The sequence below is a fragment of the Pan troglodytes genome, chromosome 3 (genome assembly GCF_028858775.2).
Source record: "Pan troglodytes isolate AG18354 chromosome 3, NHGRI_mPanTro3-v2.0_pri, whole genome shotgun sequence".
Classification (NCBI taxonomy): Eukaryota; Metazoa; Chordata; class Mammalia; order Primates; family Hominidae; genus Pan; species Pan troglodytes.
Window position 1 is genome coordinate 88,864,360 of NC_072401.2, and position 26,610 is coordinate 88,890,969.

General features: G+C 39.8%; 1 protein-coding gene across 1 annotated transcript in view; it reads right to left on the reverse strand.

Moving 5' to 3' along the window:
- The window catches only part of SPARCL1 (SPARC like 1), a 54,320-nt gene that overhangs the window by 18,340 nt on the left and 9,370 nt on the right, over positions 1-26,610 (reverse strand). The window contains 3 exon segments of the mRNA NM_001098566.1: positions 1,851-2,867; positions 3,250-3,396; positions 7,780-7,844. Of these exon segments, the coding sequence (NP_001092036.1) occupies positions 1,851-2,867; positions 3,250-3,396; positions 7,780-7,833 (1,218 nt within the window). The 5' untranslated portion in view covers positions 7,834-7,844.

The following is a 26,610-nucleotide window of genomic DNA, read 5'->3' on the forward strand; positions in this document are numbered from 1 at the left end:
AAGAGGAGAGCCATTACTTAATTTATATTTCCACTGTGCATACTTTCACAGAGTATTTTTCATGCTCAAATCATTTCAAATCTCAGAAAGGGAAACCAGGCTGGGTGTGGTGGCTCACGTGTGTAATCCCAGCACTTTGGGAGGCCAGGGTGGGAGGATCACTTGAGCCCAGGAGTTTAAGACCAACCTGGGCAACATAGGGAAACTCCATCTTTACCCTAAAAAAAAAAAAAAAAAATTTAGCTGGGCATGATGGTGCATGCCTGTGGTCCCGGTTACTCAGGAGGCTAAGGTGGGAGGACTGCTAGAGCCCAGGAGGTTGAGGTTGCAGTAAGCTGTGATTGCATCACTGCACTCCAGCCTAGGAGACAGAGCAAGACTCCATCTCTAAAAACAAAACAAAACAGAAAAAAAAGAAGAAATGGAGCCTGTAATCCCAGCACTTTGGGAGGCTGAGGTGGGTGGATCACCTGAGGTCAGGAATTTGAGACCAGCCTGACCAACAAGGTGAAACCCTGTCTCTACTAAAAATACAAAAATTAGCTAGGCATGGTGGCAGGCGCCTATAGTCCCACCTACTTGAGTGGCTGAGACAGGAGAATTGCTTGAACCTGGGAGGCAGAGGTTGCAGTGAGCCGAGATTGCGCCACTGCACTCCAGCCTGGGTGAAGGAGTGAGACTCCGTCTCAAAAAAAAAAAAAAAAAGAAAAGAAAAAAGAAAGGGAAATCAGTCACAACTGTGGAGGTAGACAGTAACCCTTGGAGAACAGGACCCATTTCTATCTTTATCAATGAGATTTAGTGCGTTATCTCTGGGGATTACTCAATAAGACTTGGAGTCTCTTCTTTGGATTTGAGAAAACACTAGAAATGTAGTATTATCTTGTGATTTTGTAGTTAATCCAGAGTTACATTGGAAATCTCTCTGAATTTGTTGGTAAAGCTTTCATACCAGGCTTTTAAGGTATAAGAAAACTTCTACGTTAGAGTGGCAGCAGAGTTCTCAGTAACTGAGGTTACCATTGACCTTGTGTACCAAAATCTGTGCCAAGTCCTGCTGGTGGGTGGCTGCCAGGATTTTGAATGAAAGCTCCAAATATGCTTCCTCCCTGCCCCGATCCTGCTGTAGTTTCCAGATTATCATTTTGGTATGTGTTTGCTTAATAAAGTAGGACCTTAATCTTTATAACTAATTCAACAAACATTGTTGGCTCTTTTGTTATGTCAGAGACATTTTGTTGGACACTGGTGATTCAATTCGAAAACAATATGGCATCTGCTTTCAAGGCATTAGAGCAGCAGTTGCCAGTATCTCCTATCCTTCAGATCTGTCATAATTTATCATTCCAGCTAGTTCCAGGGACTTTCAATGGCCAATATCTGCATTTCCGTGCCTGAAAAATCATGGAAATTGACCTGGCTCACTCAAGGGACAGGCTGGAAATGCTGGGAAATTAATACCCCTCTAGCAATCCTCAGCCAAAAGAAGTACCCTAGCTCCTTCAGTCGCCAAATGGAATAATTCTGAGAAAATGTCTTTACATGGCTTGAATGATGTTCCTTTTATTAGCTTCCTTTCCTTCTTGTGTTACTTCTGCACTCCTCTTTGTTCCCTGTGCTTCTTAAATAAACAACACTCAAATCCAAGATCTGCATCTACGGGAACTCAAATAAAACAGGCATTCTCAGCCTAATGATAAAGATAGACCTAAAAAGAAATAACTGTAATATATTTTAGTAATGTACTAGTAGACATCCATACATGACACTGTGAGAGCACAGAGAAAGGTCATGACTGTTTATTGATAATGCTGGCTTTATTGGACAAGGACCATTTAAAATAATTTTACCTCTTGGTGCTCTCCAGGCTCACTGGTACCTATATTTTCATTTTCATGTACTTTTTCTCTTTGCTCCTCAATTTTGAGGTGATAGGCAATGGATTGAGCTCTCTCGGCCTCCAGAAAGGCCTGGCTTGGGATGAAGTAGTCATCACTTGCACTGTGCCTGGGGCCATCAGTGCCGCCATCATCGCCATCATCATTGCCATCATCATCAACTCCATGATTTCTGGGCGTGATATTACCATCATCAGTAGGTTCCATGAGCAGAGCCTCAGAAACAGTCTTTTCATCTGTCTCTTTGTGGTTGCTGATAGCTTCCAGGCCAGTTTTACCCTCTTGACTCTGCCATTCAGTTTCTTGAATGTGCTTATTGACGTTCGATGCATTTTCCTCTTCCATTTCTGCATTGGAGTTATCTTCTTGTTCTTGGTTACCCTGATCAAATTCATCCTCCTGCATCTTGCTTACTTGAGTTGGTTGATCAGACTCTTCCAAAATATCATCAGATTGGGTATTGTCTTCCTCCTGCTTGCTGTTAGCATGCTCCCTGGGCAATTCTGTCTTTCTTTCTTGGTTATCATTGTGGGTACCAACTTCACCTGGCCCTTTTTCTTCTTCCTCTTCTCCATTGGAAATATTTGGATCCTGCTCTTGGTTTCCTTGATCCCTTAGGCCTTGGCTATGTTTACTGCTCCTGTTCAACTGATGATGTGAATAATTTCTAGGTTGTTCTTGGTTTTCCTCTCTCTTTGTGATACTTTCTTGTTGGTTAGAATCTGTGAAGGAACTAACACCAGGAGCCAAAAAATCAGTGTTCTCTGAGAGTTTTTTCTCCTGAGGCTCACTCATATCTTCTTTTATGTCCAATGTACCTTCAGTTGGTGCATACTCCAAATTCACACTTAAGTCACCATCACTGTCCTCTTGATCCTTCAATCCCAGCTCTTGGCTAGAACTCTTGCCCTGTTCTGCTGACTGTTCATGGCTTTCCTCTTTTGACTTTAGTACTGATGATTTTTCAGCCTTAAAAGAAAAAAAAGTTCGTTCTTCAAACAAATGATAATGTAACCATATTTATGCCTAAGGTAACATTTAATATTCATTATTCTTTTTCTTCACACACTATCATGTAAACATGTTTATAATATTCCTCACACTCTGTAGCCACAGGTTTAAACTGAATTTGGATTTTATAAAATGAAACAAGTATACAGCAGCTCAGCCCAAGTAGTAAAACTCATTAATCCTCATCATTCTTCTAGTGATTGGAGGCAGTTGAGGTGATCATCATGTTTTAAAAAAATTAAACTGAGACATAAATAACATAATCTCTTTTACCATGCTTTGAAACTAAGACCTTTGGAGAATTAAAAAATTGTATTAATATAAATGATGTTACTTTTACCTTACGTTGGGAATCGTCTTCTGTGGATACTGCTGTTTCTTTTTCATTTTCTTCGTCTTCAGCCCTTAAACTGGGGATTGCAGTGTCGTCGGGTGCTACCGTTTCAGCAGTTGGTTTTGAATGATCAGATAATAATCTTCCATTTGTCTGAAAAAATTAAAAACTGGTTTTTTTTATTCATGTCTGGATGCTAATTTACAAATTTGCTAGTTACTCTTGTTGTCATCATTATTAGTAGCAATATACTTCATTTATACCAACAATTTAAAAATATTCTCTAGAGTTTTTGAGGATATAAGCAAATGCCTAGAACAGAATGTTAAGTGGAAGCAGAATCTCAATTGTGTTTAAGAAAAAGTTATTTATGCAGAGACTGGGTGAAAATAAAACAAAATGCATTTAAATAATGGTAACTTTGAGTTTTGAAATTATTTTCTGTGTTTTTTAAACTTTTGCAAAGCATTTGTACTTTACAATTTTGGAAAGTGTTGTTTAGCAGAAAGTTGAAGTCAAATAAAATTAACCATAGGATATAGTATTGTACATTTGCCTAATTTAAGTACCCACTGATAATTAGCAGAAAAGTTTATAAACTTTTTATCAATATTTATTTGATTTCTTAACGCCATTGGCCTTAACGTTGGTCAGGAAATCTTAATGGGGCTGGGCATGGTGGCTCACGCCTGTAATCCCAGGTCTTTGGGATGCCGAGGTGGGTGGATCACCTGAGGTCAAGGGCAGGAGTTCAAGACCAGCCTGGATAACATGGTGAAACCCCGTCTCTACTAAAAATACAAAAAATTAGCTGGGTGTGGTGGTGGGTGCCTGTAATCGCAGCTACTCGGGAGGCTGAGGCAGGAGAATCACTTGAACCCTGGAGGCGGAGGTTGCAGTGAGCTGAGATTGTGCCATTGCACTCCAGCCTGGTCAACAAGAGTGAAACTCCATCTCAAAAACAAAAAAAAATTAGAATTAATTCAGACTGTGTGAGACAGGGCACTAAGCCTAAGTAGAAAAGGGCATGTCTGGAGTATTAATTTCTATTAGAGGGATGGTCCTATTTCTAGCAAGATTGGAGACTTGGATAAAGAACTGGGCAGTGATGCATGATGGGGAAGTTGAACAACTGAACTTGGAGGTAAGAGGCCTCCATTCAAGTCTTGCCTCTGCTATTTACTTTCTATCTGTGGTTTGACAGGTCGTTAATATTTTTTATTAATTAAAAAACATTAATAAAATTAATTCATTATATTAACTTTTTAATTAATTAACTCCAGCCTCTTCCCCAGGGTGGAGTTCAGTGATGAAGTCTCGGCTCACTGCAACCTCTGCCTCCCAGGCTCAAGCCACCCTTCCACTTCAGCCTCCCCAGTAACTGGGACTATAGGCACCACCATGCCTGGGTAATTTTTGTATTTTTTGTAGAGACGGAGTTTCACCATGTTGCCCAGTCTGGCCTCGAACTTCTGAACTCAAGCAATCTTCCTGTCTTGGCCTCCCAAAGTGCTGGGATTACAGGTGTGAGCCACCATGACCGGCCAAGGTCATTAATTTCTACCCTGCCATCTCTCAAGGTGGCAAGAAATATCAAGTGAGCAGAAATATCAAAATAAGATTATGTATAAAAAATATGTTATAAATTTTAAGGAGTTGCCCAACTGAAAATTACTATTTCTAGTACTAATGTCACACTGTGTCAATAATATAAACTGCCCAGTATCTGAGGCAGATATTCACCATGGATCTTTATTAGAGAGATACTCTGGACACTCAGATGGCCTATCCAGGTGTAAGTATGAAACTGAGATTCTATTTGGATTAACTTATTTTTATTCCATTAGCAGGTCCTGTAGTGCTGACTGTGTAATAGTCATGGAGTACAGGATTTATTTTTTATTTTTAAATTTTTTTTTGAGACAGAGTCTCACTCTGTTGCCCAGGCTGAAGTACAGTGGTGATCTTGGCTCATTGTAACCTCCAGCTGCTGGGTTCAAGCAATTCTCATGCCTCAGCCTCCTGAGTAGCTGGGATTGCAGGTGCCTGCCACCATGCCCTGCTAATTTTTGTATTTATTTATTTTTTTAGTAGAGACAGGATTTCACCATGTTGGCCAGGCTGGTCTCGAACTCCTGGCCTCAAGTGATCTGCCCACCTCAGCCTCCCAAAGTGCTGGGATTACAGATGTGAGCCACGGCTTCTGGCCAAAGTACAGGATTCATATTAGGTTTGGTTTGCTCCTTTGCTTCTTATCTCCTTTTCACCTAAGATGGGTAATGAATTTGAAAAAGTTTATAAAGAAGCCTTAAAGAAGGGGGAAAAGGAGAAAGAATGGTGGCCACTTTGGTAAGCTGCCAGCAGGGGGCATCATAGAAGGCAATGGATGGGGGAGATTTTAGGCTTATTAGTGGAGAACTGGTCACTCTCTCTCCCCCTCCATCCGCCTACTGCCCAAGCACACAAAAAATGGCAGCTCTTTTACTTTCAGAAATATTCTGCAATTGAAATTATGTTTTATCATTATGGGCATATTTCTATTTATTTAACTCTGGAAATCTATTTGGAATCTCCCAACTACACAGAATCCATTTACATCTGGAGAATTCAGGCAGGCAGGGAAAATGATACAAATTTTTAATAGGTCATTTCTATGAGAAGATACTTAGCTTTCTAGCAGTTTGGCTAGGTTTACATGATATCAAATTGTCCCAGAAAGGAAACATCTGGAATGTGTCTAAATGCAAGTGTGTCATTCAAACATTTGGTTCAAACACTTTTTTTGTTTTTTGAGGCAGTCTTGCTCTGTCACCCAGGCTGGAGTGCTGTGTGCGATCTTGGCTCACTGCAGCCTCGACTACCCTGGCTTAAGGGATCCTCCCTCCTGTGCCTCCCAAGTAGCTGGGACTACAGGCACATGCCATGGCAGCTGGCTAATTTTTTATTTATTTTTTTGTAGAGACGTGGCCTCAGTATGTTACCCAGGCCGGTCTTGAACTCTTGGGCTCGAGCGATCCTCTGGCCTTGACCTCCCAAAGTGCTGGAATTATAGGTAGGAGCCACTGTGCTTGGCCCAAAGACACTTTTTAATGTTTATTTACATAACAGCAACAGCCACAAGGACAAAGCACATTTTCAGGAGAAAACAACGGTTTTGTGGGAACTCCTTTCAGTGTTCAACATTAACTTGCCCCGCTTTTGTAATTTCAGGGTGTAATGTATAATTTCAGCTAGAGTAGCTCCATACTACTTAAGCATGATTCCTGATGGTGGGCATAAACTCTGTCTTCCAAGAACAGCTTGATCTGGGTGCCATGGAGTTTGTTTTTGCTGACACATTTGTCAACCAGAAGCTAGCTAACAACTTACCCAAAAAGCAAGGACAGAATTTTAGACCTAGAGAAGAAGGGAGGAAAGGGACAATTGAGAAATTGTTTTGTCTCTTTAAAGGAGGCTGATTCCTCCATTTGGTGAAAAAGAAAAAAAAAATATGGCACGAATCCTTTGGTTTAATGAAGGATTACATGAATCATTTGCGGAACATCTCCAGTGGTCATTCATGCTATGGTTTCATTTGTTTTTTAACTTTCAGTTTGTTTTGAGGCCACTGACACGGTTTCAAATGATCTGATTTGTGTATAGCTGCTTTATTGCTGTGCAAATGGGGCCAATATATCTGACCATGAAGAAGAGAATATTCTAGTCCTGCCTACTTTCAGCATACTTGCTTGGACAGCCTCCCAAGGATGAATTAGGAGCTGATTTATGATTACCATATCGTTTCCTGCCTAAACCATTGATTTCTGTTTTCATTATAGACTCTCAAAATTTCTCAGCCAGCATCTATTTGATCTTGCAGAAAATGCTGCTGGAGACCGTGGATATGCACCCTAAGTATTTTTTTTTTTTCAGACGGAGTCTCACTCTGTTGCCCAGGCTGGAGTGCAGTGGAGTGATCTCAGCTCACTGCAGTCTCTGCTTCCTAGGTTCAATTGATTCTCCTTGCCTCAGCCTCCCGAGTAGCTGGGATTACAGGTGCCCGCCACCATGCCCGGCTAATTTTTGTATTTTTTAGTAGAGACGGGGTTTTGCCATGTTGGCCAGGCTGGTCTTGAGCTCCTGACCTCAGGTGATCCGCCCATCTCAGCCTCCCGAAGTGCTGGGATTACAGGCGTGAGCCACCGCACCTGGCCTAAAATCTTGGGTTTATAATAACAATGTGATGAGCTTCCCTGGGAGAATTTATTTCTTCCTGTCTCTTGTGTATTTGGGCTGATTCTATGGCTAATAAACTGATAGCCCAAACTTTCTGGGGCATATTTATTGTGTCCTGTAGAACCTGATAGTTCTAAAATTTTTTTAAAGTACCTTATCTTGAGTTTTCCAGTTATTTGTTTGTTACTTGGGCAATAAAGAATATAATTAAAATAAAAAGAGATTTCAAACCATTATATAAGAACATTTTCTTTTAAATGGAGGATTTCTACATTAAATGTCAGGAGAAAAAGATGTAATAACAGAAGAAAGGAAATTTACCGGGATTGCAGCTGCAGTTCCCAAGAGACATAGGAAAAAAAGCCCAGTCTTCATGCTTTCCAGATCTGTGAACCAAGAAGATAATTATCAGTGGCAGGGAAAAGTTTCCTCATGAAAAACTGAAAGATAGTCTTAGCAAATACTGAGCTTGATATTGTCCTTGGCATATAAAAGTGATTTCTATCTTTGTGGATTAATATGTCTGAAAAGACAGATTGATGGCAGTTCTTACTCAATTGTGTACCTGTGAAAATTGCTCCCTGATTTTTTGGTCCGGCCATGTTCGGCAGAACCTATCTCTGTTTATGACAGTACTTCTTCGAGTAAAGACTCTGTGCAGATCTCAGGTCTTAAGATTCATGAGTATTCATAATGAAAAAAAAAAGTCATGAAATGAAGTAACGTGGTATGTCAAGGTTGAGTAAAAACACGCTGCCTGTTTAGTGGTAAAGAAACATATTCATTCAGTGAAGATTTTTAGTCATGCAGCACTGCACTGCCACAGAGTAATAGACCTAGAGGGTATTAATGTTCATCTGATTTAGAGGTCTTTACTGGCAATCTGTGAGTTGGGGGTGGCCTGCAGATAGGTTTGGTTTGGTAGGCACTGTGCATTTTAAAACAGTATTTTAAATTCCAGAGGTTTCATGTCGAAATCCAAATTTCCAGTTTCTCTTGAACCATCTGACCTCTTAGCAACAACAGCTCTTCATGACAGCAGTTGGCTGCATCTGAGTTGAGACTGTCCTCTGTAAGGGATGCTGGCGTTTGTGCTTGATCTGTCTCACTTTTGGTATTTGCCTTTCATTTGAGTTTAGTTAGTTCCGAACGAACTCTTTAAGTTTAGAAATGAGACAAGTGAGGCTCAGAGAGGTTAAGTAAGTTGTCTCCAGATGAACTCTGGGTGTAAGGCTTTTCCCACACACCAGTTATATTATTGTGGTTCTTGAAAGTAGTGGGCAGCCTACATTTTTTTGCAGGATATCCCTAAGTCTGGTAGTCTGACCTGTAACTGGGATTAGGGCTACAGCTTTTAGTATTTAATAGAGGTTTTATGGATCGCCCAGAAATACTAGATGACTCCTTTAAATTATTTTTTGCAAACATAAACACATTCACAGAGTTTTAAATAAGACTTTGAGGTTTATAAAGAAACTGAGCAGTTTCTTCTGCTACTTATTCCAATATTTCTAAATAATGTGCTTAAATGGATATTTTAAAATATATTAAATATTACTCTAGGGATTTAATATTGCAACAACTATCACTTCACACACACGTACGCGCGCACGCACATACGCGCGCGCACACACACTTCTCTTCCTCCTTTCTCTTCCTAAAATAATTTTATCGTAATTCTTGTTTAAATTTTTATTTAACATTCATGACAATGTAAATATTCTTCACAGCTGAACCAAGTAGTCATTTCATGTGTTGAACCACACTGACATTTATTTTCTTGAACGATATTTTGGTTTTGTTTTGATTTAAAAATTGCCTTCCTTTTAAAGCTTTTTACGTACTTTTTTGTGCACCCATCACTTATTCTTCCTGAATTTTCCAACAAAATTTAAAATTTCCTCTTAATATGGTAACAACAATAACAACAACAGAGCTACATCAACAACCCCCTAAGGAAATCCCTCGTGTCCATTTCGCCCCTTGGAAGTGGCACTCCCAGAGCCTCGGAGTTCTTGCTTCCTTTGGACTGGTGTATCCCCGGCTGCTGGGCAGCTTTTCTCCTGGGGTCCATACCTGGGGTCACCACACCCTGGTAACCCCCTTTGTCTTTTTTCTTCTGTTTGATTTCTTGCTTCCTAAGTCCCATATATTTTTCTTTCTTAGTTTTCTCCCTCATTTTGATGAAGCACATACTTCATCAGTTTCTTGAGAAACCACACACAGGAGACAGAATTTTTAAGGTATTGCATATTAGAAAAATATCTGTATTTTACCCTTTACTTGATACATAGTTTGAATAGATATAGAATTCTAGATTGGAATTTTTTTTCTCAGAATTTTTTTTAAAACATTGGTCTATTTTCTTATAATTTCCAGTGTTGCTAGTAAGAACTCTGATGTGAGTTTTTCCCCAATGTTTTTATGAACACAGTATTTTTTTCTTCTTTATGGATGCTTTTATGTTTTTACATTTGGCCCTAGTCTTCTGAAATATTACCATCTCTGCCTTAGTTTGGATACTTTTACATTTACTTTAGGAACTCATTAGGCCCTTTGAATTTGGAAATTTATATATTTCAGTTCTGGTGAGCATTTTATGTGTTAGTTCCTTAATGATTTTTGCCCTTCTATTTTTTGTCTTTTCTTTCTAGAATTTATATTAGTTAAATATCAGAATTCTGGGGTTGATTCTCCGATTTGCTAATCATTTTTGCTCTTCTCTTCAATAGTGTGTCTATCATTCTGGGAAACTTTCTCAATTTTACCTTACATCTCTCCTATTGATTTTTTTTTTTTTTTCCTAGAGATAGGGTTTCACCATGATACCTAGGCTGGTATCAAACTCCTGAGCTCAAAGTGATCTGCCCGCCTCAGCCCCCTAAAGTGCTAGGATTACAGGGATGAGCCACTGTGCCTGGCCTGTCTTATTGATTAAAAAAAATTATACTCTTATACTTCATTTTCTTTTTTAATTTTATTTTTAAATTGACAAATAACAATTATACATATTCATGGGGTACATAGTGATGCTTCACTACATATAATGTATAGTGATCAGATAAGGATAATTTGCATATCCATCACCTCAAACAGTTATTATTTCTTTGTATTGGGAACAGTGTCTTCTTTCTAGCTATTTGAAATATATAATATCCTACAGTGGTATAGGGCACTAGAACTTATTCTTCCTATTAGCTATAGTTTTATGTCCTTTAACAAATAGCTCCCTATTCCTTTCTTCTCCTCACCCTTCCCAGCCTCAAGTATCCTCTGTTCTACTTCTTATTTCTATGAGATCAACTTTTTCGCTTCCATATGAGTGAGAATATGCTTATATACTGTTAATTTTTTATTTCCTGAAGGCTTCTTTTTAATATTGTCCTGTTCTTTATTAGTGTGACATATATTCTTGTCTCCTTGAGGATATTAATCAAATATTTTGAAAATTTCCTCTGCACCCTGCATTTTCTGTTTCCTTCTTGTTCCTTTTTTTCCCTAGTTAGTTTGTTTTGATCTTTGTTTTTCATGTTGAAAGCTTTTCTCTAATGTCTGATGTATTTGGCTGTCCATTAATACTTCGCAGTGAGTCACTAGAAAGCCAATTAGAACTTTATGGACAGGGCTTGCAGGGCTTCCAAAGAATAGTTCCATGGAGCATTGGAGGGCTTCCAAGGAGCAGTAACCCGACAGTCTTGATGGGGCACCCCAAATGTCATTGACAGATATTATAGGGAGATTTTCTTTTCTCTAGAGGAGAAATTCATACCTCTTACCTTGAGAAGCAAATATAAACCTGGTTGCTAGCATTCTGTGAAATCAGTGAAGAGACTGGAGTTCTCTCAGTGCACACACTGATTTTTCACTTAGTCCCTAGGTTTCTGTATGGCTCCACCTCCCACCTGACATTGTGCTTATTCCGAGTGCAGAGCCAGAGAATAAGCTTTTTCCTGTTTGTGTTGAAACATGGAAGTCCCCTGGCTGTGCAGGCAGGAGGAAGGATCTTGAATCTAAGAGTTAATCTGATAGGCTTTCAACCAATACTCCAGATTTCAGCCTCTATCCTCACCCTGCCTTCCAAATCACCTGGTGCCTCCAATTCTGGAAACTTGCATGGGTTCTTCAGTGTGAATGGCTTCCTTCTTTGTCTATGGCATCCTTCTCTGCAGACTCTTAGGTTTAAGCTTTCCCTGTTCTAAGTCAGTCTTCCATCTTCTAAAGATGTGTTGACACTTGTCTTCTTTGTCTCCTCTTCTTTTATCTCAGTCACTGTGAGTCTATATTATTACTATTCTTTTCCTATCATTATTCTGGAATTTTAGCAGGGAGTGGCAACATATGTATATATTTCATCTCCATTTAACAACAGATGACTTCCATTTCATATTTTCTTCATATTTTCCTCCATCATTATCATCATCATTTTTAGTGTGACACATAGGAATTCCTATGGGTCTTTGTGGGTCTTTGGTTCTAACTCAGCAAATGAAGTTTTTTTTTTTCCTTTTTTTTTTTTTTATACAGAGTCTTGCTCTGTTGCCCAGGCTGGAGTGCAATGGCGCAATCTTGGTTCACTATAACCTCTGCCTCCTAGGCTCAAGTGATTCTCATGCCTCAGCCTCCCAAGTAGCTGGAATAACAGACATGTGCCACCATGCCTAGCTAATTTTTGTATTTTTAGTAGAGACAGGGGTTTCGCCATGTTGCCCAGGCTGGTCTCGAACTCCTGGCCTCAAGTGGTCCACCTGCCTCGGCCTCTCAAAGTAGCAGCAAATGAAGTTTTTATTGAAGAAAACAGGGCTATAGCATAGACTTCCTCATCATGTTGGGAACAAGAACACATTTTTACCTATCTCACTATTCAAATCCAGGTGGTCCAGGGTTGGCCACCTGGACCAGGGAACAGTGAGTTGGAAGAATGGAGAGTAAAGCTGCACATAGAAAGGGATTTGGTATTGTGTGTGTGTGTGTGTGTGTGTGTGTCTGTGTGTGTGTGTGTGGTGGGGTGGGGGTGGGAGGGTTGAATCAGGGGTGTGGGGAGAAACTTAAATCATTTATAACCTTACTAGTCTGGACTAATCAATTCCCAGTTTTAATGAAAATGACATGTACTTGGAGACTCAAGTATAATTCTTCTAAGTGATCCTTCTGAAAATGACTACATATAACAAGGAGAAATTTAGAATATTAACAATGGAATGGGTGTTTATTTAGAACGGGTAATGGCATATAAAATATACTTGACATTTCTATTGCCATAGTGCTTTGGGTTTACCAAATAAATTTACAAATGGGATATTACCTTATTTGATCTTCACAACAACCCCAGGATGTGGCAGATGAAGAACAGGCCTAGAAAGCCTACAGTGTGACATGCTGGAGATCACTGAGCTCTGTAGAAGGGGAGCTGGGATTGAAGCTAGATTTCCTGGCTCCTACTCCAGCTTTTTTCTAGCTATTTTGCAAATTCTCCATTTTATCTCTTACACAAAGGTGTAAGGAAGGGGGACAAAAACTTTAAAAATCCCAAAACAAACAAAAAAACCACCACTGTGACAAATTGAGATTTCACTTTGAGTTTGAGTTTTTAAACAAAAAGTTCCAAACATTTTAAGGAGTAAGATGGTACGTACTTGGCAAAATGCACTTCTTTGTGTTGAAGGAAAAGGCTTATCTTAGAAGGTTGGTTGGATTACTTGATACTGAAAGTTTCTTTCAGTAAAACATCTTATGGCAAAACAAGGCAAAAAGCATAGGAATTCAATTTTCCATGAAAGAAAAATGTATTTAAGTAAAAACATGGAGCAACCTCCCCCCGCTGCCCCAAAACTCTAATACATTGAAAAACACCTTACAACAAGAAAAGCATTAAACTGTCAAGAGAGCTGGATTCTGGCTCTAGCAGTGTCCCTGACTGCCAGGAGACCTTGGGAAAGTCACTTGCCCTTTCTTAGATACAGTTTTCTCAAGTGATGAACAATGAAGAGTGAGACCTAGATGATCCTCTAACCCTAATATTTTAGGATTCTAAAATTGAAAATAATTCCATTAATTGTGTGAACCCTAAATTGCTGCTATCTTTTCCCCTTAAACTACTAAACCCACTAAAATATATTCCATGATTTTTATTGTATTAAAATAAAATATTTTACATATAGTAATTCATGCTTAAAGTAAATATGTGGACTCTATTAGCGATGATAATTTAAAACATTCTATCCTCTTAGTGAATGCTAATTGTAAAGAATCATTGAAAAACGCAGTTTCTTTCCTCTACATTTTAAATTCAATGTTTACTTATTTATTCATTTATTCCACAAATATTTATTAGAGTTATGGAACTATAGTCACTTATATTTTATTTTATTTATTTTTATTTTTGAGACAGGGTCTTGCTCTGTTGCTCAGGCTGGAGTGTAATTGCAATCATAGCTTACTGCAGCCTCCAGTTCCTGGGCTCAGGTGATCCTCCTGCCTCAGACTCTCAAGTAGCTGGGGATATAGGTGCAAACTATTATGCTCGGCTAATTGTTTTTTTTTTTTTTTTGTAGAGATGGGGTCTTTCCATGTTGCCCAGGCTGGTCTCAAACTTCTGGCTTCAAGCATTCCTCCTACCTCAGCCTCCTAAAGTACTGGGATTACAGGGATGAGCCACTGTGCCTAGCCTTATATTTTAGATCAGTATGTTATTACTATTCTACTGGTTTTGAAAACTATAGAAATACAAAATAGTATGGTTTAGTGCAGGGTTTCTTTATCTTGGCACTGTTAACATTTTGGCTTGATGATTCTTTGTTGTGGGGGGCTCAGTCTCACAAGACATCTTCCCTTTCCCAGATACCAGTCACAAGATCAGGCCTCCAGAACTTCTGGCTGACTGGTTTCAAGTTGGGCTTCCATGACTCCCTCTTGGGGTTTGATTAATTTGCTAGAGTGCATCACAGAACTCAGGGAAACACCTATTTAGATTTACTGGTTTATAATAAAGGATATTACAAAAGATACAAGTGAAGAGATGCAAAGGGTGAGGTATGGGGGAAGGGGCACAGAGCTGCCAAGCCCTCCCCAGAACACACCCTCTAGGAACCTCCACAGGTTCAGTTATCTTGTAATTTCTTCAAACCTCGTCCCCTTGGGCCTTTTATGGAGACTTCATGAAAGGATAGGCACCATTGACAACCACATAGAAATGTGTTTAGACAAAAAGGGTATGCTTTAGTACTCAAAGGCTGAGTGGGGAAACCCGGTAAGGCCCATCTGTTCAGATTCTCTCTGGCCTCTTTTTTTTTCCTTTGAGGTGGGTCTCACTCTGACTGTGAGGCTGGAGTGCAGTGGCGTGATTTTGACCTCCTGGGCCCAAGCATGCTCCCACCTCAACCTTCCAAGTAGTTGAGGTTACAGGTGATTGCCACCACACTTGGGTAATTAATTTCTTTTTTTCTGTAGAGACAGGATCTTCCTATGTTGCCCAGGCTGGTCTTGAACTCCTGGGCTCAAACGATTGTCCCATCTTGGCCTCCAAAAGTGCTGAGATTACAGACATGGATCACTGTGCTGGGCCTCTTCTTGGCCTCTCCATGCAACATTCCTTCCTCCAGAATATGGGGCAGAACCCCTTCTGAAATGGGGCTCTTATGACCTACAATCACACAAGGTAGGTAAAGGCAGGGGAAGATTAGAGTCCTGCCTTGGGAAGAAAAAGTAGCAGGTAAAAAAATAGAAGATTAGAGAGAGAGAAATCCTGTTATTCTGAGGTCCGCTTATGAGGCCTAAAATGTGCCAACATTATAACATTATAAAAAGGTCTATGGGAATTATGAGACAGGAACCGTGGATGAAACATATACGTGTGTGTGTGTGTGTGTATAGATACATATATGTATGTAATGTAGATATGTATATAGATAAATATATACATATATAGATACATGTATATAAGTATATATATATAGTATACATATGTGTATATACTATGTATGTGCACCTGGAGATAGTGTCAGATCCCACAGGTTGAGGGCTAAATGTATACTATATGTGTATATATGTAATCTATATACTTATATACATGTATCTATATATGTATTATATACACGTATCTATATATGTATATACTAATAATGTATCTATAAATTTATAATATATTTATATAAAATCATATAGTGTAATGTGATGATTATGTACATAATGCAATGGAAAGAGAGATAGGAAGCATTTTTAAATTAGGTAGTTGATAATAGCTAACTTTACTACATCCAAAGTACTTAAGTTCTAGGCACTATTCTAAGAGCTTTGCACACACATATTCTTTAAACCTTCTGAACAGTTCTATCAGGTAAGCACATTATTGTAATCATTTCACTAGTAAGGAAACTCGGGCATAAAGATTAAGTAACTTGTTCAGGGTTACACAGCTAGGAAGTGGCACAGCAGATATTTAACACTTCTGTTTGATATCAGGTCTGTGTTCTTAACTACAGTGTTCTTAACTACTGTATAGAGATGACCTCCAGAGAAGGTAATTCTTGATCTGAGGTTTGAAAACTAATAAACAGTAGTTAGCTGTATGGAGGATGTTCTCACACAGCTAGATGTACTCTAGAGGGTGGCAGGCAGCAGCATGGGGTGAAGTTGCAGAAGCATCGAGTCTCTAGGATGTTAATATTTGGGTCTCTAGGCTGTCAATAGGGGAAGTGGGCTGGGGTAGAGAAGGCTCAAAAGTAAGCAGACAGCCATATTGTAAAGGTCATAGTGCATTAAACAAGGAATTAAAAATTCCAGCCATAGAGCTATAGGGACCCAAAGAATTATTGTAAGTATCTGTGTGTGCACGCATGTGTGTATGTGTGTGTGCACACATGTGTGGACAGGGGTGATGATATAACCAGATTTGTATGTGTGACAGCTGTGTGGAGGACAGACCAGTAGCATGACCTGTGAGAGACAATTGTAACATCAAGGTGAGGTGGTCAGAGCCTTACATTTGGGCTGTGGTCTTAGGAGTGGAGAAAAGAGGGATAGATCCAACCTGTACTGGTTTGTGAGAGCTGTTTGTTACATTTCAAGACTTTTTTGAGTTGGTTGTTAAAGCCATCAATTAAAAATTAAATTACATACATGTATAATTTAATTATGTTAAAAGCAAAGAAAATAAATAGTAAAAACTCATCACTTCATAATTATTTTACTATTATCTACTCTTTTGAGGTTATTTACATCTATTATATCTGTTGGTGGAAATACTGTATAATATGTGTTCCGCATATCTCTTCCCAATTCTGTTCAGTGGCGTCATGTTGGTAGCTTAAAATTGATAGCAACAGGAGGCAGAGAAACTGTAGACATACAGGGGCGGGTCCCTGGCAAAATCCCACCTTCAAGCCGAAAAGCCTGAAACCCACAGCCCAAAGTGAGAACTTCCATTCTCTCCCGATTGGTTCTTTCTGAATAATGTCTTTTTACCAATTGAATATTGCCTTTTCCAAAACTACCTACGGCCTGCCCCGTCCCCATCCTGTGCCCATGAAGACCCCAGAACTCAGCCAGCAGAGGGAAGAAGCAGCCTGATGTTGAGAAGAAGCGCCTGGACATAGGAGAGAGGTGGCTTGACTTCAGAGGAGAGGGATCTTCCCTTCCTGTTCCCTTTCCAGCTCACCTCTCCACTGAGAGCCGCTTTCGTCACTGAAAAAAAAAATTCTCCACATTCGCCATCCTTCAATTCATCTGTGTGACCTCATTCCTCTTGGGCACTGGACAAGAACTCGGACACACTACGTGCAGGTACCCAAAAAGGCGGTCGCACTGGCCCTTTGCCCTTGCTGGCGGAAGGCAGCTGCCCCACGTGATGAGGCAAAGGGCTCACTGAGCTGATAACACACTGCTGTCTGCGGACGGTGGAGCTAAGAGTATGGTTACACGCCCTCTGGGGCTTGGCGTGGCTGGTGCCCACACCTGGACGCTGGTGAGGGGCCCACATGGACTTTGCTCCTGCTGGTGCCAAAGTGGCCAGTTCCTGCCTTCGCTCGCTCAGGTTCCTGCGGTCATTCGCTTGCGCACTCCCTCCTGCAAGGGATTGAGCAGGGCGGGCTGAGTAAACAAGGCACCCCTGCCGCGAGTTCCGTGAAGGGGTCAAGAAAATATCCTGCATCAAAATCAGTTGTGGTGGGAGGATCAGTCACACCATGAAAACCATCAAGTGTCACCCACCTCTCCCTCTCTCAGAGAATGGGTTGCTCATTTACCAAAACACAACTGGATAGTTCTAAGAAATAATTAAAAAAAGAACAGATAAAACTTAATGACCAATTAGATATTGTAGGAATATGAGAAGGAAAAGTCTTGAGTCACATTTCTCATATGAACAACTTAGTAAATGGTGGTATTAATTACCAAGGTGAAGGATTACAGGAGGAAGGTTTGGTTTTAGAAGAAAGACGGTGGATTAGTTTTGGGCTTGTTGAATTTGAGTAGAGATATCTAGTAGATACTTGGGTAGATAGGTCTGGAGGTAAGCATGGAGTTTGGGGTTACAGATGTAGCTTGCATGCTGTAGCATGAGCAGTTATTCAACCAGTTGAGCAGAGAGCTGGAGCCAGAACCCTGGGGAGTGAAGATCATTAGGCACCGTCAGAGGATGGGACGAGCTAAAGATACAAACAGTGAGAGAAAGAAGAGTCACATGAGAAGAGGGAAGTGTTAAATGTCACAGAGTTCAAAGCAAACAAGGTCAGGAAATTATCCATTGCCTCTGGAAGTGCAGAGGTTATTGAGGATCTCAGGGAGAGCAGTTTTGTTGCTGTGGTGTCGGTGGATGCCAGCCTGCAGTGACTGGAGAGTGAACAGGCAGTGATGAAGTGAGGGCAGTGAGTGTAGACCACTCTAAAAATGATTGGCTGTGCAAAGGAGAGTAACGTGGTAACTTAAAGGGAATGTGCAGTTACAGGAAATTTATATTTGTATTTGAATGTGATCATTCAGATTCCTTTCCTTTCCTTTCCTCTTTCTTTCTTTCTTTTTTTTTTTTTTTTTTTTGAGACCGAGTCTCACTCTGTTTTCCAGGCTGGAGTGCAGTGGCGTGATCTAGGCTCACTGCAACCTCCGCCTCCAGGGTTCAAGCGATTCTTGTGCCTCAGCCTCCTGAGTAGCTGGGATTATAGGCATGCGCCACCAAACCCAGCTAATTTTTTGTATTTTTAGTAGAGATGGGGGTTTCACCATGTTGGTCAGGCTGGTCTCAAACTCCTGACCTCAGGTGATCCACCTGCCTCAGCCCCCTGGAAGTACTGGGATTACAGGCATGAGCCACCATGCCCGGCCCCAGATTTCCCTTCTGTGCTGAAGGGAAAAGACAGGTAAATAAGGAAAAATTGAAGACAAAGGGTAAGAGAGGAGATATGGAAAACAATGATGACCCCCAGTAAACCACAACTTCTGGGCTTCATTTCCCTATGATGTGGGCCTTAATCTTGTGATTTGCTTTGACCAATGTGACATTAGCAAGCATGATGCCAGCAGAAACTTGGTAAACCTTTGCACATTGGAGTTTTTCCTCTTGGTGGAAGCTATCAGCCATGCTGTACAAAAGCTTGACCCAGACTATTGAATGATGAGAGACCATGTGGCCGGAACCTTGCAGGATAACAGACCCTCCTGGATGATTTGGCCCCAGATGTGTTCCTAGCTCACTGAAGCCAAATGAATTAACTCCAGACAAAATCAGCAGAAGAATCATGTGGTCGAGCCCAATCCAGATTGGAGAATTATGAGCAAATACAGGGATGTGATTTTAAGCCATTTAATGTGAGAGCATACTGTTTTACAGCAACCGAAAACCAAAACAAAGCAAAACAGACCAGTTGCCAAAACCATTAGCAAGACAATATTTCATAACAATTAAAGGCATAAGTTCTGAAACAGGATGTCATAGGCTCTAATACTTAATTTGCGTAAATGAGCAAATTGTGTAGCTTTTGGGGGCTTCAGCTCATTGTCTATAAAATAGTATGAAGATTAAGTGACACAATACCATCTTAGTAAATCCTGGATACATATTTACTGGTCTACTATTAAAGCACATGTGAAAGGTTTAACTCCAAAGAGAAGGAGGAACTCTTTATTCTTTAACACAAAAGGGAGGAAAGTTTAACTGTAAGGATGTCTTGAGGCAGGGTTCCAAGGAATATTAACTTATTAAGATGGATTTAGTTATACATTCCTTGTATTTCCTTAGCATTTCAGTTTATAAAGTGTTTTCTTATATACTGTCTCATTTGATTCAATGAAGAAAGGAGGGAAAGAATTTTTAAATGTAAAGAAACAGAAATTTGAAGAGTCTAAATTATTTGGCCAAATGTACAAGGCTTAAGAGGTGGGCAATAATTAGAAACGCTGAGCTTTGGACTCAGTATCCAATATTCTCCCCAAACAGACTAGTGAACAGGCTACAGACGAGAAGCCAGAAGTTCTGGCTTTGGGCCCTGGCTTTGCCAAGTACTAAATACTACCTTGAACAAATTACTTTCTCTCTCCAAACTTCATCTATAGGATGGGAATACCAGTTCCTTCCGATGTCAAAGGTAGCTCCTTGCAAGGTGAGGTGAGGAAGCTCTTTGCAAACTCTGAAGTACCTTACACATGCAAATGATTATTATTTTCATTGTTCTGCCTGCTCCCTGTCATCAGTAATATCATTAGAGTCATTTATATCTTGTATTAACTACATATGTCTTGTATTAAGTGTGATATAAGGGAAAAGAACCTTAGTGTTTCTCCTCCCCCTTTCCATATCTTCCTCCCCTAGAGGATTTCAAGCTTCCCAGGAGCTAGTTCCAGAACATATTTACCTTTAGTTCACTCATTAAACACAAACTCACCTATCCTATATTCTATACTTTTAAATCGTTGTTTTTTGCATGCATCTAAACCATACCGAGGAAATAGGAATATTCCTGAATTAGGGCTGGGCATTGTGGCTCATGCCTGTAATCCCACCACTTTGGGAGGCTGAGGCAGGCAGATCACTTGAGGTCAGGAGTTCGAGACCAGCCTGTCCAACATGGTGAAACCCCGTCTCTACTGAAAACACAAAAATTAGCTGGGCGTGGTGGCATGAGCCTGTAATCCCAGCTACTTGGGAGGCTGAGGCAGGAGAATTTCTTGAACCCAGGAGGTGGACGTTGCAGTGAGCCAAGATTGAGCCACTGCACTCCAGCCTGGGCAATAGAGTGAGACTCCATCTCAAAAAAAAAAAAAAAGATTATTCCTGAATTAATGTATTTCTATTCTCAGGTAAGAGGTATGTTCACATTGTTCTTAACCCAAAAAGAGCTATCGAATGCTGAGAATCCTGGCGTAGCTGTATGGAAGATATTTTAAGGCATAGAACAAGTCTAGGGATTGTCATATAACCTCGGATGGCCACTTGTGCAGGCTTTTTGAGAGCCAACATTTACTGAATGGTCCCTGATTTTTACTGAGTCCAAAGATGGAACTATTTTTTAAGAGTTTTTTTCCATCCTGTAATTGAAAACAAAATTTAAACGCAGAGTATGGTCATGTCATTTAGAATGATCCAAGCAGGAAACCCCTTCAAGTTTCAATTATAAAGAAGATGCCTGTGTTTTATTTTTGAAGGACCTTGTGGGACAATCCAGTATCTAGACTTTAAAACGCCTTGTGTTCTTCTGTTGTGTTCCACGTTGTCCTTTAGACTAGTCACTGGGCATTTTTGTCTCACTGAGCTAATTGTATTTGCCACATATTGATCAAAAATAATTTCATGGCCTTTAGCTTCTTATTTTAAGAACTGAGCAAATGTGCTGATTGTATAAATAAGACAGAATGGAGAACTTTCCTGGGAAATGAGAGATATTTTGAAAACAACTGTCACACTGAAGACTCAGGGAGGCTTAATTAGCTGATGCTTGCAAAGTACTTTGAAAAATCAAAACCATGATGTCCTTGCTAAGTATGATGAATACCATTTATTCTTGGATGAGTAAAAAGTCATTTATTTTGAGACATTCGAGTTTGGTGTGCACTGACTACAAAATACAGATTATTTTTGCAGAAATAGAAAATAAAACTCCAGATGAAAAATGCAAAAATGAGACAAATTTTGGAATTCACAGAATTATTATTCTCAAAGACTTAAATATGCAGTATTGATGTGAAACTAAATAAATATTCTTTTGCTCAAATACGTGAGCTTATTCAAAGGCAGCTGCATAGTTTAAAGGACAGTTGGTACGGAACTGGAAGATCTAAGTTCCAGACTTAAACTGCCTTTTACCAGCTAAGAGACTTTGATCAAGTCACTGGTTTCTTCATCTACAAAACAGGAAAAGTAATATTACATTTTCTTATCTATCTTCTGGAGTTGTTTTGAGATTCAAATGTGATCCTATAGTTATTTGGTAATTTCACCAACTGTAAAAATGAAATGAAAGATGTTATCATATCTTTGAAACACGCATAAGGCAGAAAATGGCTTAATAACCCCAATAATGAATAATTCAGGCACTTTAATTCATCCCTTTACTAGAGTCCTTAGGTTATTTCTTTCTTTCCTTCATCCCACTGTTTCTTTTTATGGATTTAGAGAGGTTAAAGATGAGGGATGATAGGTAACTGGAAGGAGAGCCCTTTCCTTCTGTTAGGAACAGGGTGTCTCATTACCAAACTTTCAGGAGAACCTCAGCTGGAATTTTAAAAGATGATAGCTAGACAGCATTTTATAGAGAACATCCAGCATTTGAATTTCAAATGCCTAGAGTTTTTCTATTGGCTGACCCATGTACCATTAAAACAAATCTCCAGAGGAATCATTTGTCATGGCAGAAATAGGTCTCCCATTAAGAGCCAAACACCCACAAATGTCAACTCTATTCTAACTCACATGGGTAACTGCAGATGATTTCTTACATTTCTTATTTAATAGGTATAAATATTGTGGTAGAGATTGCTGTAAATTCTTTGCTATTTCTCCTATTGAGAGGTGGAGTCTAATTCTCCTTCCCTTGAATCTGGACTGGGTTTAGTGACTTACTTGGCCAATTGAGATAGAAATGATGTTCTGGGACTTCTGAGGCTAGGTCATAAGAAACCTTGGAACTTTTACCTAATCTCCTGGAAAACTCATTTTGGGAGCCTTGAGCCATTTTCTGAGTCTGTCATGTCACAGAAGACACTTCAACAGTTCTACCAATCCCAGCTTTGCATCTGTCCTTGCAAATGCGCAGGACACGTGAGTGGAGAGATCCTGTGCCACTCCAGATCAGCTCATCTCCTAGCTGGGTACCTCTGAGAGGCCTGCCCAAATTTCTGACCCACCAGATCTCGAGACATTATGAAACAGTTGCTTTGAGTCACTAAGTTTGTAAAAAGCCATATATAATTGGCTGTAAACATTAAATATTTTTGTGTGGAATAGCACTCAAGTGTACTCATTAGTAGTAGAATCACTTATGGTCATCAAAGTATTATTTTATTGAAAAAGTACATTTTTATCTTAGACCATTTAATAGTAGCTCATTCAATGGCAGATACATTCCTGAGATTTTACTATATGCCAGGTTCTATGCTAAGCACTTCACCTGTGTACCACCCATGCACTCCCATCTGTGACCCTCACCTCCATTTCACAGAACTACCATTCAGTGAGTGCTTCCTGACCATCCCTCTTTGCCACTGTGCCTGGTCAGCAGTGAGGAGCATGGAAGCCAAAGGGCACCTGGAGGCACAGCTTTTCAGACACATTCTTAAAGGTCTGTTTCTTTCTTGCTCAGGCGAAACTAGTCCATTCCTCCTTTTCTATAATGTGTAATTGAGGGATTACTTTAATTATATTTAGAGGAACCCCCAGGCTTATCTTACCCAAGCTTGTGCAATAGCCACCTTTCACCACCTCTTAATCATGCCTTTCAGAGTTTCTCATCTTATCATACCACTCACTAATCTCACTGTGTCTCATTCCAGAGCTCCAGATGGGATGGATCCATCCAGGGAGACAGTTGCCTGTTCTTTTTCTCAGACATTTGCCAATCCTTCAGAAAGGGTCCACCACACCCTGCCCTGTGTTATAGTGGGAGACATTATTTTGGCCATATTTATTTTTCTTTGCTCAAGTCCTACTATGGTATCTGTGCTACTATTTTCTCTTTCTCAGAGAAAGAGAACACAGGATTTTCTCATATTTACATTTATTTATTTTTCTGAACTTTTTGTTGTATTTGGGGTATAGACATTTGAATATGGCCAGGATAGACGTGCCATAAAACTAGGAAGCTTGAGTTTCAAGGCCCTTCACTTGTGCAGCCTCCATACAAAGTTCTAGACTTGATTTTGACTTTTATATTTTTAAAAAAGAAGGTCCCAAACATATGTATAAACTCTTGGCTTCACAAACCCTGAATCTGCTCTTAGGATGGCTCACCTGAAGTCCTGGCATTTGTGACGTTGCAGTAACTTAATAATATCTGAATGATTGGCTTCATGTTGTTAATAGTAAGACAATACACCTTTTAAAGCCTAGCCCCTGTAATTATCAGATAGATTAATCCTCTGCTTTTTCTGCCTTTAACTCTTCTCCCTACCCCTTAATTTATTTGTTTCTCTACTACCCCTGTAATTTCTTTCCCCTGAATGCCTAGTTCTTGGCTTTATCCTCTGACTGCTCTTATTTGAATTTCCCTTATTAGTTAAACTCTACCAGTATAATATAAAACTCCTTTGGATTCAGTGGAAATTGTCTCTCTTTTGCTAACAGAGTAAGTCAGTTGTTAAATTCTGCTAGTTGGGAGAGGAATTTCAAGTGCTTTCAGCTCTGTGAATGGACCAAGAATTATTTATTGGGGGGTAGTTCTCTTCCAGGATTAAGAAAAACAACAAATAATACCAAAGAACAGTTCCAAGTAGCCTCATTCTCATGGTGTTGGGACCTTCTGGGGAATAATGGTGTACTTTGATGAGCGTTTAGTTCTTGTGTGAACCGCTAATGCAAGCATTCAGTCCCAGCAGAAGTCCCTTTAGGATTCAGATCATGGTCCAAGCTTCTCATGTACCTTGGTGAGGGCCAACACATTTAATATGGGAAACAATTGCTTGCTTACCTCAGTGGTGCAAAGTTACTTATTATCTACCTTTTCTGAAAGAAGCAGATGTAATAAACCCTAATGGATTTTAAGGCTAGAGTTTGAAAAGTTCTTTGAAAATAGGGTGAAAACCTGGAAGCTTATTTATGCCTTCAGAGAGAAAACGTTAAGAAGATGCCTTCAAGCGAGGAAAAGACACAGCTTGCCCACAGCTGGTCTACAGCTGTTAATTCTTCTCCTCCCACCATGGGAAAAGATTTTTCCCCTCAAGCCAGGCTTAATGGCTCGTGCCTGTAGTCCCAGCTACTGAGGAGGCTGAGGCAGGAGGACTGCTTGAGCCCGGGAGTTTGAGGCTGCAGTTATCTCAGGCTATCATAACCTTGAATGATCCAATCCAGAGTGTTTTTCAAAGTATAATAAAACATTTGCTTTTGAAATCAATGGCTTCATTTTCAGATTGTAAGAAGACATCAGCTGTTTTTATCAGTGAGATGATGCTGATACTTCTCTTCCCCGCCTATGCCTATCCAAAAAGCTAATGAGTACAAGATCAATACGAGTACCAAGGTTTCAACCAAGCATTTTTCTATTTTATAACAACATCTTCCACTATTTTCTTCTCCCCATATTTTAGGAAATTATTGAAAAGTTTTTCTAGTAAGACATTAACCTGCTTCCCATTATAAAGTCCTTAAAACCCATTAGCTGGAGTTGGGCAACAGGGAAGAAAAAGAGAGAAAAAGAAGACACTTAGGGTTAAGAATTTGTGCTTTGTTTCTTCTGAATTCTAATAGTATACTCCCTTGATTTAGAGAGAATTAGCTCAAAATTGTTTGGTCCCCAGTAAAAGGTTGGGAGGATCCACTGAACTAATGGCTTGAAAGTTAAAAATGATTTCAATGAGCTAAGACAGCATGAACATCTGACCAAACACATCATGAAACCATTTACATGTTTTATTTACCTATCATAAAGGTCAATTCTTCTGATTTTTGTATATCTCAGGGTACCTTCCTATCAGGTCCCTATCTTTTTTTTTTTTTTTCTGAGATGGAGTCTTGCTCTGTTGCCCAGGCTGGAGTACAGTGGCTGATCTCTACTCACTGCAACCTCCGCCTCCCGGGTTCAAGCAATTCTTCTGCCTCAACCTCCTGAGTAGCTGAGACTACAGGTGCACACAACCACGCCCGGCTAATTTTTATATTTTTTAGTAGAGACGGGTTTTCACCATGTTGGTCAGGCTGGTCTTGAACTCCTGACCTCAAGTGATCCACCTGACTCAGCCTCCCAAAGTGCTGGGATTACAGGCATGAGCCATTGTGTCCGGCCTGGGTCCCTATCATATTATATAGGCAATTAGATAACTCAAGTTGAATCAAATAATGTAAAAATGCTTTGCTTTCAGAGCTATTTAGGGCCACTTTGAATGGTGGGTTCGTTAACTCTGTAGGCATAGCACTTTTATTTGAACCTAGGGTAAAGTTTGTCCTAAGTTTTGAAAAAGATAACCATTTACCACTCCCCACTCCACTAATCTTCAATTAAGAACCTATTAGTTGACTGCATGATTCTTCTGAAAATTTGCAAATTTTTTCCCTATAAGCTGCAAATACGTATTTTACACACATTCAGTGGAGTACAGTGATTATACAGAAGTGACAGAGATTTGAATAGAATGTGGTTAGTAATTTTATTATTAAATATCTCAGCAATTATAGACTTGTGTCAAGTACTCATAAAATATCTATTTTCATAAATTACTGTTTTGAGAACTGTTTCCGTTTATCTCAACCAGGTTTTAGGAATTTAGGATGACCCCTCTCCAAGCAGTACTACAGTCTCACTAACCTCAAGCAAACAGGTTGGCTGAAAGGGTGACACACAGCATTGGATATCACAAAGGTATCAGAAACAGGCCAGGCACAGTGGCTCACGCCTGTAATCCCAGCACTTTGGGAGGCCGAGGTGGGTGGATCACTTGAGGCCAGAAGTTCAAGACCAGCCCGGCCAACATGGTGAAACCTCATCTCTACTAAAAATACAAAAACTAGCCAGGTGTGGTGAC